At 44.4% G+C, this 16,706-nt stretch overlaps 2 protein-coding genes across 3 annotated transcripts in view; one reads left to right on the top strand and one right to left on the bottom strand.

Annotated features, from left to right (window-relative positions):
- PCNT (pericentrin) overlaps positions 1–439 on the bottom strand; it is a 102,880-nt gene extending 102,441 nt beyond the window's left edge. For both annotated transcript variants that reach the window (XM_035570633.2, XM_035570641.2), the window contains exon 1: positions 274–439. In XM_035570633.2, coding sequence (XP_035426526.1) covers positions 274–348 — 75 coding nt within the window. In that variant the 5' untranslated portion in view covers positions 349–439. The remainder of the gene's footprint in view (positions 1–273) is intronic.
- Positions 440–7,462: 7,023 nt separating this feature from the next.
- C6H21orf58 (chromosome 6 C21orf58 homolog) lies at positions 7,463–15,954 on the top strand. Its single transcript, XM_035568622.1, has 8 exons — positions 7,463–7,522; positions 8,682–8,739; positions 10,666–10,733; positions 11,746–11,889; positions 11,962–12,076; positions 13,415–13,554; positions 15,236–15,432; positions 15,939–15,954. The coding sequence occupies exons 1-8, from the start codon at positions 7,463–7,465 to the stop codon at positions 15,952–15,954; spliced, it is 798 nt and encodes a 265-aa protein (XP_035424515.1).
- The last annotated feature ends 752 nt before the right edge of the window (positions 15,955–16,706 follow it).

Below are 16,706 nucleotides of genomic sequence, written 5' to 3'. Positions count from 1 at the left end.
GAGCAAGAGCGGGTGCTGTGGCAACCAGGGCAGCGCCCAGGTGAGGCAGGGACGAGCTGCGCTGCCCACCATCGAGCTGCTTCGGTGCAGCTGCAGCCGCAGCCCCGCAGTAACGCTCACCAGGCCGGCCGCTGCCAACACCCCGACACACGCAGCGCCCGCAGCGCACGGCTGTTCCACCCCCCGAGCCCAGCCGCCGGCTCCGCGACAGGAGCGGAGCCCGCAGGCCCGGCAGGAGCACGGCGCCGGCCCCCGCGCTGCCGCCCCCCGCACCTTGGCTCTGCCGGCCTCCACCTTCCGCCGCCGCGCCGCCGCCGCCGCCTCCTCCTCCTCCGCCGGCTGCTGCATGGTGCCGGCGGACCGAGCCCCCGCCGCTGTCACGGCGCAGCGCGCGGGCAAGTTCCCGTCATGGCCGCCCCGCGGGCTTTGCCCCGCCCGCCTCGGCTGAATGGGCCGGCCGCGAGGCGGCCGCAGCCCGCACCGGCCAATCAGAGAGCAAGCGGGAAGCTCTATGCCCGCCCCCCAGCCAATTACCGAGAGCAGCCGTTGGCCTCGCCCCGCCCGCCCCTGCCAACTGACTCCTGGGATTGACGTCACAGGCTGGAGCCTTCCCTCTGCTCCGCCCCCGCTCAGCGGCCGCCAATGGGAGAGCCGCCGGCCGCGGCCGGGGCCGCGCTGGATGGTCACTTTCAAACGGGCCGCCCGCCGTGGCTCTGCCCCGAGACACCACCAGCCAATCGCAAGAGGGCAGCTGCTGCCCCGGGACACCGGGCCGGCCCCTCAGCGGCAGGGCGCTCAGTTCACTTCACCAACTCCACCGTTACTAAATACCACTACATATATAGTATATATATATATTATACTATATATACACTATATATATACACTAAATATATACTAAATATATACTATATATATACTAAATATACTATATATATACACACTATATATAGTATATATACTATATATATACTATATATATATACCACTATACATATATATATATACACTGAATACTAAATACCACAGAATACCAGTATACTAAAGTATGTGGAACCTGATTGTGACACAAATAGTACAGAATAAGGGGTGGAGGTTGTACTGGGTCTGGCTGGGATGGAGTTAACATTCCCTGCAGCAGCCCATACAGTGCTGTGCTCTGCTGTTGTAGCTAGAACAGCATTGGTATCACACTGGTGTTGTGTCTGCTGCTGAACAATAGTGGCGCAGCACCAAGACTGCCTCCAACCCTCCAAGAGCCAGCAGGCTGGGGATGGGCAAGAGCTGGGGAGGGGACATCACCAGGGCAGCTGACCGAAACCAACCAAAGGGATATTCCATAACATATGATGTCACACTCAGCAATAAAAGCAGGGGAGGGCTCTTGTTGGGAAGACCTCTGTCTTCTCAAACAACTGCTACACATACTGAGGCCCAATGTCTGTGTGGCCAAACATCACTTGTTGATTGGAAGTAGGTAATATATTTTTTCTCTGTCTGTGATTCCACGTGGCCTTTGCCCTTTTTTTTCCCCCCCTTTTCCCTTTAATTAAATTATCCTTATCTTAACCCATGAGCCTTTTTTTCTTTCCAGCATACTTTCTTCTTTCCCTCTTCTTCTGAGGAGGGGGAGTGAGAGAGCAGTTGTGGTGGAGTTCAGCTGTCCAGCGAGGTAAAACCACCACACTGTCCTTAGTCCTTTCCATACATTTTGTCCCTAGGTTGGGCTCATCTCTGTATGGGCTCTTGCCCCAGATTTGGCCATTGCAATGGCCAGGTACATGAGCCAGAACTAGATGGCATGGACTGCATCTATGCCATTTGTTTTTCCCGTGCTATGTCAACCTTGATCCAAAAAGTATGTGGGAAGGAAGACAGACATGTCAGCATCCTTGGAATAAATATTTTGTACCACTCTCTTGGTCTGCCACATTATTTCTATGTAAATATTTCAGCATAAACAACAAAAAGACTGGCGTCAACTATACAGGGTCTTCAGACCACACAGTGAGAGCAGCCAAGCTCCTGAGACTGCTCTTGGTTACTTCCTGCCCTGTCAGCCTCTTCTCTTCTCTTCTCTTCTCTTCTCTTCTCTTCTCTTCTCTTCTCTTCTCTTCTCTTCTCTTCTCTTCTCTTCTCTTCTCTTCTCTTCTCTTCTCTTCTCTTCTCTTCTCTTCTCTTCTCTCTTCTCTTCTCTTCTCTTCTCTTCTCTTCTCTTCTCTTCTCTTCTCTTCTCTTCTCTTCTCTTCTCTTCTCTTCTCTTCTCTTCTCTTCCCTTCCCTTCCCTTCCCTTCCCTTCCCTTCCCTTCCCTTCCCTTCCCTTCCCTTCCCTTCCCTTCCCTTCCCTTCCCTCCCCCCCTCCCGCCCTCCCCTCCCCCACATCCCCCCTCCCCTCCCCTCCCCTCCCCTCCCCTCTCCTCTCCTCTTCTCTCCTCCTTTTTTTTTCTCCAAGGAGCACTACCAGGTGCTGTGACCTAGTAACCTTAGCTCCTTCCCTGTCAATGCTAAGAAAAGGGATAAAGTCTGCTATGAAATCTGTCAGTGTGAAGGTTTGTGTAGTTGACACCATCTGAGAAGCAAAAGGAAACAGGCAAGCTGAGAACAAAGAAGCTTCTTCAATGAAAAAAGGATAATATGTCATGGCATTTGTCCTGGCAATTTATTTCAGTTTATTGGTATTTATTTGTTTATTCTGATAACCAACTCATGCATTATATATTTTTTACATCCCCATCCTTTAAAGTGTCAGTATTTCTAGTGCCAGTCTAATTAAATTGACAAAAACAGAAGTATTTGAGAAAGGCCTGTCTTGGTCAGAGCATCAGCTATCTGGCAAGCTGCCATCACTGCAACACAGTTTGGGTGATGCCAAGTTGCCTTGTCAGCACAGAACTCAGGTTCTGCAATGTTGCTCAGCTTTGCCACATGCGTCTTCCCATCACACCTGTTTCTGCTGGGACCAGTCCTACCTGACATAACCATAAAAGCTGCAGAGATTGTTCACACTTTGACTCAATTAGACATAGCACTCATAACGCTGTGCAAAGATCAGGCTGATAATTAAACCTCACCGAGAACTTTGGGGACTGCTGTAACATATCTGCAAATAAATGAGCAGCATTTGCAGATGCTAGTGATTTGTCATTGTCTTATAGGAAGAGTTAACCATAAGCATAATTTGTTTCAAACTGGGATCACTGTTTTCAGAAATAATAGTAAAAAACAAAACTGCACATTATTACGTGACGATGGCATTAAAAAACTCTAATTGCAAGTGATGTTTTCTTCATATATCAGCTTCAAATGTAGACAGTAAATTTTTATAATATTTACAAGGACCAGGTAGCCTCCTGGCCTACAGAAAATGGTCTCTAACAGGTAAGCAATTACACCATTAGTTTGTGTATATAAGACATCACATCGTAGCACATTGCAACCATGTATGTGGCTTATCATTTCTCTGAGAGATACAGTAAGCCTTCAGTTCTTCTGTTTCTGATGCTAGCAAGTACGCTGGTACCCATGAAATGGGGAAGACAGGAACTAAGTGAAATGTCATCAAGATATATTCCTATCTTTCAGTTCTGGCTCCAAAGTGCAGCTTGAGAGCTCTTGGTTGTTAATTTGCAGCATTACAAGTGGCAGAAGCAAAGAATTGATCGGAAGGAAATTGCATATACCTCTCCACTGGTGTATTTCTTTGTCTGTGTGTGTGTTTTTCATTCTTTCAATACTCTTCTTTATTTTTACCTCTCTTTTAATAAATGAAAACCCTCTTCTAAGAAATGATAAAGAATCCTTTCTATGGAACCTGAGCACAAGAGTTTATTGTCTCCTGATATTTCCATGTGTCTCTGGCTGGTTCCTTTTCTAGTGTGTTTCAGAAATCATAGTAATTAAAATCGAGGGCATGAAGTATCAAAATCAATAAAAGACATCATAGAAAAGCAGTACAGGTTTGGACCTCATCATCTAAGCAATTCTTGTAACTAAAGAGGGATCTAATTTGCCTGTGATGTTCATTACAGCTGTTTTTGTAAATTGTTTATAAACACTTTCTGTGAAAGCTTTTTCTTACATTGCTGCTCCATCATTTACTAATAAATTGACTGGGACCTGTATTTCCTTTCACTAATTTAAATATTGCTAGCTGACCCCTTCTCATCATTTACTTAATAAATTAAACAAAGCCTGTTCTTCCAAGTCTTCTTCAGTACTTATATTATATAAATTTACCATTATTAGCATTTTTTTCTCTGGACTTCCTTTTCCCTTTTATACTGCCATGTCTAAAATTAGACACAGTATTCGAAATAACTTCAGCACTGCTAAATAGAGCAGAATAATTATCTCCTGTGAGGTGCACATAACACTCCTGTTAATGCTCTGTAGAATTAAATTTGTCTGGTTTTGCTTTTTTGCATCTTCATGTTCATTTGTGATCCCTAGTTTGTAATTCACTGTAACTATAGATCATTTTCTACAATACACTTTTGTGTCTGTCTGGTATATTGCTGGCAAGTCATCAGGAGCTTGTAAGATATCCCTACAGTAGGGATCCTGCTGTAACCAGGGCATCCATAAGTGTGAGAAAACCCAATCTCTTAACAGATTAGCTGGAAAGCATTTCTTAGCTAATATTGTATTTTTTCTGGGCTACCCATCACATCAGAGCATTTCTCTTGCTCTTTTTTATACGTCATCTCAGTTGTTTAACACTCACTATATTTTTAATTGAATACTTCAACTTGGTTGTTTTTGTCTACGTTTTTTGTAACCCTATATTTCTATTGCAATGAAGGGTCTAGAAACTTAACTGCTAGGGTGCACTTTAGTAAACCAGTTAATAGTAAAACATCAACTTAAAATTCATCAGCAGTCAAAAAGGCTACTACAGCATCAGCAATGAATAATAACAGGCTTGCTGCTATTGTGGTTGTCTGAAAACACCAATGCAGCTCTTGCTTTGCTACATCACCGCCTAAATATTGCAGGCAGCTTTGGTTACCCCATCACAAGAGAGTTTATGAAATGGAAACGTACATGTCCTGGTTTCAGTTAGGACAGAGTTAATTTTCCTCCTAGTAGCTGGTAGGGTGCTATGTTTTGGATTAGGATGAGAAGAGCGCTGATAACATGCTGATGTTTTAATTGTTGCAGAGCAGTGCTTACACCAAGCCAAGGACTTTTCAACTTCATGCTCTGTCCTGCCAGTGGGCAGGCTAGGGGTGCAGCAGGAGCTGGGAGGGGACAGACCCAGGACAGCTGACCCAAACTGGCCAAAGGGGTATTCCATACCATCTGACGTCATGCTGAACAATATATAGGGGTGGCTAGCCGGGGTGGGGGTCCAGCTGCTCGGGGATAGGCTGGGCATCGGTCAGCAGGTGGTGAGCAATTGCATTGTGCATCACTTGTGTCGTACACATTATTATTAGTAATACCATTATTATTATTATTATTATTATTATTATTATTATTATTTTCCTGTCTTAATAAACTGTCTTTATCTCAACTCACAGGCTTCACTTTCCCGTTTCTCTCCCCCATCCCAGAGAGGGAGGGGAGAGGGTGAGCGAACGGCTGTGTGGTGTTTAGCTGCCGGCCAGGTTAAACCACGACAGTACAAAGAGAAGCAACTAGGATAAACATGAGACAAACAGCCAGACAAACAAGGTCTGATCAGAACTGTAGCATGCAGCACCTTCTAAGCGTGGCTGATAGCACAGGCTAAGAGTTGGATGTAAGAACTGTCCTTGTGGGCACTTGCATTATATTCTCCCAGCCTCCTCCAAACTGTGAAATTAACAAGTAAGGAAAATCTGCTGTTTGAGGAAGAAATAAATAGATTCTCTAGCCTAGAAAAGAAACATCTGAATGGGGATGTGATGCAGGAGTATAAGCCACTTTTTCCATACCAGGAAAAGCACATGGAGAGGAGTCAAATGCTATTTTGTATAACAAATTTTAAAGTTTCCAGTAATTTTGGGGGGAATCTAGATTTTAAACAATCTAAATGTAAAGCTCTTTTTTTGTTTCTTTTGCCTAAGTAAACTATATTTCTATACTTACACAGTTTACTTGCATAATGAGGCTTATGCTAAAGTTGTTACCTAGGCAACTCCCTGTCAAAGGCTCTTGCACTTGCCAAAAAGGTGAAGGGATCAAAAATGTTAAACTGCTGGCAGATGACAGTGTTTTGTGTTCTGCTTTGTTGTTCTTAGCAATCAAAAATGAGTCCTGTCAAAGAAAGCTGACCTCCAGGTCTGTCACAGTGCAGCTATATTTGGGACCCACATGTCTCTGTTATTATAATCTCTCCAGTGACTACCCACTTGTGTGTTTTTAAGGACAGATTGCACATACGTGCTGTGTGGGTCACAGCTAGAGGAGGTGATCTGTACTGCTCCCACAGAGTTAAGTACAATTGTCTATCTGCCACTCCAGCTGTCAGCAGTGGCTCTGCCGGGGCTTTTCCATGGCCTTCAAGTAAGGAAGGGGTTGTAACTTTCCTCTCCTAGGGGCAGAGCTGGGTTGAAATACGATATCAAGGAAGAGTATATATCACCTGGTTTCTTTCTCATGCCTTGATTTTGATTTTATGGCTGTCTCTGGTAAATGTTGCTTTGCATTTTATGCTGATATGGCTTTGCTAGGAGGGAGAAGGCAGCCCAGGGGGACTGCTCAGAAGATAGTAAACAAAAGGCTGTTATAATGCAGCCTCTTTGTTGTTTTACTCATCCTGGGGTGAATTCCAGCTCTACCCCTTATTTTTCTTTTTTCATTTTTTCTTTACTATCTGGTCATGAAAACTCATGAAAGGCTATGTCAAAAGCATATGGGTCTCTTACAGTCAGATAAATATTGGTATCAGGTATCAATCAGTCAGATCATAATCTGAACCTTTGCATTGGGCTTATGGTTAAAAAAAAAAAGTTTATTTCTTTCTCCCTGTCCCATACGTAAATGGATATTTACATGCAAACTTCTACACCTGGAGATGAAATTGTTTATACTGTGGATTGGCACTGCAAACCTAGCAACCAGGCTACAGGAACAAAACTCAGAGCTATGTAGAAGACTACCCTATCAATGCAGAGGGCAACGTTTAGAGACACTGCCAATGAAAGGCTAGCAACCATTAAGAATAGACAAATACTCACGCTGAGTTACCCTTCTGTGACCATTGCAACCAGCAGCACAAAAATGCACTGACAGAAATGACCCAAAAAGCTGTGTCTATGATATGGTGGAGGACATCTGTATTCATTTTGACCTGGCATTGAAACTGAAGCTTTTATTTTCTTCCCTTGTTTCTCCCAATTGTGTTTTATTTTTTCCCCCTAATGGAATTTTTCTATGAAGATTGTGGATTGGAAGAAGGGACCACTGAAAACCTATTTGCCTTTGCTTAGCTATTTAACACTCTTTTGCCTGCCTGCTCTTCCGGGGGACTACTACAATGACAGATCCTTCAGTGGTGGATCACATGGCCCAACTGAAACTCAAACTCCTAGAAAAGGTAAGGTAATAATTCCGCAATGGTCACCTTTGCTCTACTTTTTGCTGTTGTGTGTTTATGCATTAACACTGTATTTTAAACAATTATATTTCTATTGAGATACTAAGAGGACCTGCAGAACTGAGAACTTTTATCATCGCATAAGCAGAGGCAGACCAATGTGCAGTAGTGCTACAAGTAAAAGCCACTTAAAGATTGTCTATAAGGAAAAACAATTTGCCTGGAGATGTGAATGCTTGAAGTGGCATCTAACCTCTCTCTTCAAGGTGTAGTCTTTTGTCGTAGATGTTCCAGATGCTTGAGGGGAAAGCTTTCACAAGTATGGAGCTGGGCAGAACACAGGAGACAAAAAAGAGCCTGTCCATCAGGGAAAGGTCTCTACTCCAATTTCTGAGCATCAGGGAGCCACAAGGGGCAGCTGCTCCCTGCGGAGCAGGGAGTTGACCATAAAGCACAGCCAGTAGGACAGGGGCCAGGCCCAAGCAAGGCAAGCAGGGTAGAGCTTGAGATGGTGGCAGGGTTCAACCAAAAGTCCAGATCCATCAGTTAAGCTCATGGTGATAAGGCAGATCTGAGGCCAAAATGGGGAATGTCTGCAGGTTGGGATCAGGGTTCATAGGATCTGTGGCCACTCACAGGCATGGCTGTGGTTGAACTGGAAACCAGTATTCATCCAGTACAGCTCACGAAAGAACTGAAGACCTAGAGCTGAGATCAAAGGAGCTCCCTTGCATATGGGCAGGGGGTATGGATGGAAGCCCCAGGTGAGGCTGGTCAGAGCCACTTAGGCCTGTAAGTGCACTGAGTATCCAAAACTGTCTGATATCAAGTTCTTCATACGATCTCTCTCTCTACCCTACAAAATAAGTGATGCATAAGTCTTCTGATTCAATGTGCTATCAATTTCTAGGTCTGGGATGGCCTCGACAGTTGAAAGCATTACTGTTTTTTTGCTATGACTAGATTTATAGTGAGACATTTCATACTTCTATATACTTTTAGTAGCCCTCATGGCTGATTTAGCAGTTAAAAGTGTCCCTTGCCTCCATTTCTGCTTTATTTCCTCCATCCCAAACCTATGTCTGTAATATGGAGTTGAAAATTGTTGTGAACTTTGCTGCCTAACTGACAATCATTTTTGTTGTGGCTCTACCAACAGAGACTAGAAAAGGAACAGGAGAACCTAGGGAAGATGGATTCACCTGTCCCAAGAGCAAGTAAGAGAAACATTTTTTTGGGTTATGGATGTGATACAGAAAGGGCTTAGTGATGTTCTCAGTCATGTTCCTCAGTGGATCACATCAGATGATTACATCTCCTCCCTAAAAATTTGAAGGGGCCCTGCCCCTGGGTGCTCAGTGTCTGGGCTTTTGAATAATCAGAACTTTCTCTGTCTCAGCTTCTGGTGGCATGGACATTGTCTGGAGGACGGGAGGGAGGCTCCAAACTTGAGTCTGTGCTGTTTTAGCTCAGTCTGGGTATCTAAGTATGCATACAGCCCTGAGGTAGCCAATGCAAGTCCCAGTGAAGCATGCACAGCAATATTAATCAGCATATGTGTCTTGGTCCTATCCAAGCCAGTAACCTTAGAAGTCTTGATGCAAGGAGAATGGCCTTGCTAAACACTGCAGCTGTCTGCATTTTACCCTCTGAAATTCTCCAACTTTTTTTTTTTGGCTAAAGGCAAACAATCAGCTAGTCAGGTCCACTGCCATAACAAAGAATGCCTTCCTGCAGAGGTTTTCTGTTGTGGCTTCTCAGCTGTGGATGCTGGCTAAGCTGGAGCACACTGCTGGTTGTTTTGGTTGTACTAACACCTATACCCAGAAGTAAGCCCCTGTCTCAATCCAGCTGTATGCTTAGCATAAGTGACTATGTGCTTGAAAAAGAGTTGTTATGATGGCCATGCCTCTCTGAGGAGTTCAAGAAGGAGGCCCAGTCTATTACTAATGCTGTTCTGCACGTTTGAACCTGAATGACACAGCCTTGTGCAGACCAGAACATGATTTCCAATTTAAAAGAAAAGTGGCTCAGCTTATGAAACAGATCGTTACACTGAAAAAGTTGGTCTGGAGGACTCGATTGGTAAGAGCTGGAACACCAATGTTCATTTTACCAGGAAACTTGAAATGCCGTGCAAAAAGATTAATACATTGCACATAACATGCATAGCTTCCATGCAAGTAGTGTTGAAGGGAACATGCTACTCATGAGTGAAGCATCACAGCAGCTGTTGAAAGACTCTTATAAAGACACAAGTTATTTTGAACTCCCTTATTTATCAACTTCTAGCTGGTTCTCTAGCTTTCGTAAAGAATTGTCTAAACCTTGGAAATTTTGTAAGTAAGCTGGGATTCCTTCTCTTTACCTGAACCAAATTCAGGATCTAATTACACATGCAGTGCTTATAATTGTATTATCTGTGGATTAAAGCCAACCAGTAGAAGATCAGTAACATTTCTAGAATTTACTCTGAGCTCATATTTATTGAGATGATGCGCAAATAGTTGGGAATTTCCAATGCGGTGGCCAAAAATTAAAAATCCAACTTTCGGCTTCAAAATACTAAGTGATGCTTTTCAGAATAAATGCTAGGCATGCCTCCAATGTATCTGAAAATGTTCTTTTTTGTTTTCATTTCAACAGAGTTCAAAATCAGCTTCTTCTGTGGGAAGATCTGAAAAAGATGATGTTTCAGAACAAAAAGGAAACAAAAGTTGATTTTCAGAACTTAATTTGCTTTGATACGCCATAAACTTTTTTTTTTTTACACTTTTTACAATCATCTTCTGGATGTGCACAGTACAACTATAAAGTTTCAGGCTGTAATGATTTTCTAAGCCTGAAGCTCTTTTAAGGAGGTTAAATAAGGAGGTTAAAAGGGGGCTTTAAAGAGCAATCTGAAAAGTTTATTTTCAGAGAAGGCACATTGCCTTTGTAGAGCTGCCAAGCAGCTGTGTCTACATGGGCTATAAAGTCAGTATCCATTCATGGATTTGACAAGAAAAGTAGCTTAAGGCTTTTTCTGGAAGAAATCAAGCTATCTCATAACATGTTTTCCAGAATTAAACTCATAATGCAGGTGTTATAATAGCTCTGTCTTTGTGATCCTTTAAAAAGATAATGGACTTTTCCTCCTTCAGGGAACAGACAGGAGGATATGCTTCAAAGTGCCCTGAGGCGAAGGAAAGATCTCCTGCAGGAGCTTAGGGTAAGAGCCTTCCATGTTGTCAAGTAACTGTGTGAGGAGTGCAGTTTAATGTGGTGAACACAAGAGTAGGCTTTGAATGATAAAATTAGATGTTATCTTAAACAAGCAGTGTGAATGCACTGAGCCCTGTTTATGAGAAGTGAGCCTCCCAACAGAACGACAGGAAGGAGGCTGATGGGAAGTTGAGGAAAGCCCATGTGCTCTGCTGACTGAGCTTGTGCTCAGGACATGCCCAGTGGTGGATCCAGGCAGGTTAATCCTAGTGCCTCCTGCAAACATGGGCAAGGAGTTGCTGTGTTTCCCTGAGCCAAGCCCTCTCAGGCAAAGACCTCTATGTACACAAACAACAGAAAGGGCCAGGTTATCTGCATGTCTGCTGCCCATGTGGATTCAGCTCCTCTCTGTTCTTTAATTCTTTGGCTGGGCAGTATTCAGTCCTCTTCTCATTTAGAGTCATTAGCTGGGTCCTGCTAGTTAGGTAGAGGGGCTGGAGGGCAGCAGTTCTTGCAAACAAAATCTGCATCCACCTCAGTTATCTGGTGTGTTGATGCTGTTTGTTCTGAACTGCTGTATCAGAAGCTCTCTGGGTTAATGCCAAAATGCAAATAAGGGACTTCTTAATGCTGCCAAAATAAGGACAACAGTTACTTATTCCTCATTTGTGGACGGAATCAATCATTAATGAAACATTGTCCCAGACATGTTTGCACGTTGGTTTTCACTTCTTTCCATTCCCTCTTGCTCACACTGAAGATTGTACATGCTTGAGATATGCATGAAGAAACACTTTCTCTATACTTGCACCAGTTCTGGTTGAGTTCTTCCCTTCATGTAGCACTCACTTGCGGTCTGCCTGTTACACACAGCAGTTTTTGGAGCAGTTTGTTAGGTGAGGAAAGCTGTGCCCTGCTGCAGACTTCCAAAGGTTCATCCCATTTAATCCAAGGAGTGTAGCAATACTGCCAGCCTTTCTGTGACCAAATTTTCTTCAAGAAGATACTTGATTTTGCAGGACCAGCACCTTCTGGAAGAGCTGTCACAACCTCCTGCACTGGCTGGGGGACACCTTAGGAACTGCAGAGCTGCCCCCCCCCCCATCTACCAGTTACCTTTTCCAGCACCCCAAGCAGAGGCACCAAGGATTATCCAGCAGGTGGTAAGGATCCTCACTCCTAGGAAACACTGGCCAAAAACAATCCTGACTTCTCCATTTTATTTCCTTATCCAGATGCCTCCTCAGCCTGCTACTATCATCCAGCAGCTACCACAGCTGCCCCCGCTGATAGCACAGATACCCCCTGCCCAGCCTTTTGCAGCTCCCCGCTCTGGAAGCATTAAAGAAGGTATCATTCCCTGGGTCTAGCAGTCAGGTCCCATCACCGGGCACAGGGAAATACCTAGGAAATGTACCACTGTGAGAGGAAGTTGGATGCTGTCAGGGGACAGCATGCAACTCAGCAACTGGGTTTCTGCTGGGGCTGTGGGAATAGCACTCTGTAAAACTAGATACCAATTCTGAGAGACTTTTAGACAAACTCTTATTTCTAAAACTAAAATTAAAAAAAAAAAAAGACTGTAAACTCAGCAAAGCCATGTTAAGGTGTCAGAGAAGCTTGGGGAAGAAAAAACAGCTCAAGCCATGGCACTGAGTAACATTAGCAAGGTCAAACTCATGCAAATGGATGATTCCAAAATTCACAAACTGGCTTCTAAACTCCATTTTTATTCTTTTGTTTTCTTAACCTATTGTTTAATCTCCTCGGAACAATACAGGCTTTTGTTATGCCCCATGTTTGGAAACAAGACTCTTCTGAATATAGTACAATGCCAATAAAAAGAGCTTGTTTCTAAACATAGGTGGATGCTACTGTGAAATAATACATAAACCTGGGATGACTTCCCTGTCTCAACCTTCAGTCAAAGGTTTCCTTATGGCACAAAGAAATCTCCAGTCACCAAATTGTTATATTTCTCTTCTATTTCTTCACTTAAGTCATCGGATTTATTTGAATAGGAATGTATTTTCAAAAACAAATTAGTCCAAATTCGTACATGACTATTCTGAAGTTGATATATTTACAATAGCTTTGGTATGACCAGTTAAAAAGAAGAGTTGGTTTTATTTATTTTTTCCTCCTCCTCATACTTAAAATAGTTCCACTGTGCAGGTCCTTTGTAATTAGGATTCAGAGATCATGGTATATGGATGTGATGCACGTGGAAGGGAATCTCAAGGTGGCACTGCAGTATCATGTAAAGTCAAAGAAACCTCTCATGTGGACAACAATAATCTTGAGCCAAAGCCACAGAGAGTGCCATAAGATGCCTGTCCATGCTCCTAGAGTCTCCTAGAGAGAGCTCCAGTGCACAGATTTTCTCCAGCCTGCCAATGAGCGTAGCTAGAGGGGTAGACTTTCAGGGGAACTAACAGAGAGAAGATGCTCAACAGCAGCTTTCTTGTGGAAGGGAGGAGAAACAGGAGACCTGGTCTTAATGGTCTTATTCATAGACATTCATTTTGCACCACCTGGCCACATAACTCTAATATTATGCAAGTGTCCCTTTCTGCTGCTTTATCTCAGTTGTAGTGACCAGTCTGTAAGCTGGAGAGCAGTCCCTACTGAGATGCCTCTGTTGCTGATAAAGCTCTTACTTTCTTCCTTGGGGTGACCTCTTCACAGATATGGTAGAGATGATGCTGATGCAGAATGCACAGATGCACCAGATCATCATGCAGAATATGATGCTGAAGTCTCTGCCATCAGTGGCATTCACACAGCCTGCTGGATCCAGCTCTCCCCTGCTTCAGCACACACAACAGGTAATGACACAGTGTCCAAAGGGCATCCCTGCTCATGTAGGACAATAGTTATTGTCCTCTGGGGGCTGCAGGGACTGCACAATGCAAGTTCTGCTGCCCAGGGTGTCCCGCAGGTCTCACATGCAGTCCTGTTTAGCACCATGTGAGGACACAACAGAAGACGTCAAAAGCACAAGTGCAAACTACATTCAGTCTAGCTCTTAAAATGTATCTGGCCTACACAGTTGAAGTACTAACATACAGAGAAGAGGTCTGTGCTAGGCATCTGCTGTTGCACCTGGCGCCTTGGGAGCCTGACACCTATTGACTTTCATTGAAACATCATCTGTGTTGGTGTATCCAGGTGTCTTCATAGCACCAGTGATTTACTTAGTCTGTAGCAGTATGTCTTGACTTTTGTCCACTTGCTGCAAGCAGCAGGACTATACTTGTGTTACAAATCCTGTAACTGGTGAAATTTGACCTGGCAGTTTAAAACTGGCTAGAGCTGAAGCACAGGTTTTGTGGTCATACTTGGAGCTCCACAGCTCTAGCTACTGTCTCACCAAAAATCAACGGCTAGCAAGCTCTGGAAAGACATCTTACAGATATTTTTGTGTGTGGATCCCTATAGGTTTGTTTCCAAAGTATGTCTAGTGCCTAACAAAATGTAGGTAATTTTGAACATATCCTTAGGTGCACAGTTCCTAAGCTATTTTTAACAAGGTGCTACATAGCTCCTTAGCCACCTTAAGTGCTTTTGAAAAATGTATTTCTAGTCTCTAGTCTGAAGCATTTATTACCTAAGCAGCAAGGACTGTTAATCTTCAGGGAGGATATCTTTGTATTGCAAAGTCTTCCCCTATATTTTTTCATCCCTTCCATTTTCAGGCTAAACATGACTTCCCAGTGCTGCAAGAAGGATTTCTGTTCTCTTTGTCTTGGTGATTGAGGTTGCCATTTATTAAGAAAGCAACACCCACACTTCTGCAGTAGTTGACCAGTTCACTCCCACCTTTCCTACCTGCTATTCGCAAAAGCAACAAATGGCTTAAAATCCCGTGCCCTACATTTAACAGCAGGGTAGGAAACACAGCCTTCCATAACCCATCCCCATGGCCTCTGCAGTTGGAAGCTGACATCTCTTGCAGCTGTTGAGACCAAATGTCTGCCTGAGATGGAATGCCTCCAACAGCAGCTGCTCACTCTCACGTTTCAGGACACTGACATCTCAGGAGCCAGCACCACCATAGCCAGCATGGCATGCAAGGGATCATCTATTTCCTCAGCAGCTGTCCTGGGACAGATTCATCGTGGACATGGCAGGCAGCACTGGTAGTTCCTCAGAAATGTGTCAGAGCTGTGCTTAGCATCACCTTGGGTGAAAGGGTCTGTGTCTAAAGGAGGCAGCAGATGAACAGTGTTCTCCACCTTCCTCTCAGGGCTACTCCACCAAAAAAATGTAGGTTTTTCTGACATAGCGTGGTGCGACAAACTATCCAGGTGAAATCTGAATTCACTGAGCATTTGTATGTTTGAGCCCTGTATGTTTGAGCCTGTGAAACCAATCTCTGGGCACGAGATGAACTTCCTGTACCAAGAGGCGACTGAGTGGGAAACCAGCTGCTCAGCTGGAGACCTTAAGCTCCCTTTCTTAGGGGGTACAAATTCAACAAATCGCCCTTTGCCTCTCTCCAACTAGGACCTGCAGCTCGCCACTCCCATGGCCATGAAAACAGACAGGCCCCAGCTGTCCGCAGTGCATCACCACCACCATTACTCTCCCCCGGGGCTGCTACCCCCAGCCATGCCTGCTGGTCTCCTGATGCCAAGCGAAAGGCTCCCACCCACATCCTCAGCTAGTCATTGGGCCAGCAGCATGCTCCCAGCTGTGCAGATGTAAGTCAATGGACTGTGACGATATGAGCCGTTTTACCCACTAAATAAGAGTTGGCTGTGTTTTGCATTCAGGCTAACATTCCCCATGGGATTTATATTCTTGAAACACTGCTGAAGTCCCCAAGCAGAGGTATACAGCCCTCTCCTCACAAGGCTCACTTGCCTGTGCCTTTCCTGCTTCCTGGAAGCTTGTCCTCGACTGCTTTCTAGGTGCAAGGAGATGATACCAGGGACTAATGCCTGAATAGGCACATGAGCAGCCCTGCTGCCCCATAAGCCAGCCTGCTCATGCCAAGGTGTGGTGGTTTTATGCTGATGCACAACTAAGTTCCACCACACTGCTCTCTAGCTCCCCCTCCTCTGAAGGACAGTGGGAGAAAATATGTTGAAAAAAGAAAAGCTTGTGGGTTGAGACAGGGAGTGGTTTAATTAGGGGGGGGGAAGGCAGCAAAGGAAGAAAAAAGTTGTTCTTCTCATGACTTTTAATCTGTCTTCTCCCTCTTTAGCTACCTTCCACCATGAATTATGAAATTCTATACATCTATACTGTCCTTTTGCAGCTGCAGCAAGCATGGGCTGTTGGCTATTACCAAACACAGTAAAGACATTTTTCTTGTTGCAGGTGGCCCACATACTGACAGTATGTGTTCCTCTGCAAGTGTACCATACCATCATGGAGATCAACCTGTATTTGAAGAGTTCCTAAATAATCTGACTGACAGCCTGATGCCTGTACATCTGCATATTGTTGGTACAAGAAGTGAGCAAGAGAAAGACTGCAGATCCTCAGAAAAAATGTACCACACACCTGCAATCTGCTTACCCATTTCTGCTTATCCATTATTTCCTCGCATATTGCAAGCCTAGAGCAGCAGCAAGCAGTCACAACATTTTTGCCTTTTTTTCCACAGAACCAAGACATCCTGTCCCAAACAGTCCCACAGTAACTTGGGGAAATGCCCCTTTGCTGAGTGGACAGCTCCCTTCCTGGGGAGGGTAATGCAAACTAACACAGGATTCCTGAATGAGGGATTAATTGCCAAAATTCATCAGCTAACGTGTTCTTCGTGTACTGGGTTTACATGACAAGGTGTTGGTAGCAGGGGGGCTGCAGGGAGGCCTTTGTGAGCAGAGCGCTGGAGCTTACCCATATGAGAAAACAGCCAGCTCTAGTGGATTCCAAAAGGGACCTGCTGCTGGCAAGAGCTGGGCTGTGAGCAGTGCTGGCTGTACCTATGTGAGAGCAGAAAGGGAAAAAAAATGCTGTGCAACAG

This window comes from Cygnus atratus, chromosome 6, assembly GCF_013377495.2.
Source record: "Cygnus atratus isolate AKBS03 ecotype Queensland, Australia chromosome 6, CAtr_DNAZoo_HiC_assembly, whole genome shotgun sequence".
Taxonomy (NCBI): domain Eukaryota; kingdom Metazoa; phylum Chordata; class Aves; order Anseriformes; family Anatidae; genus Cygnus; species Cygnus atratus.
This window is presented reverse-complemented; position numbering and strand designations above follow the sequence as displayed.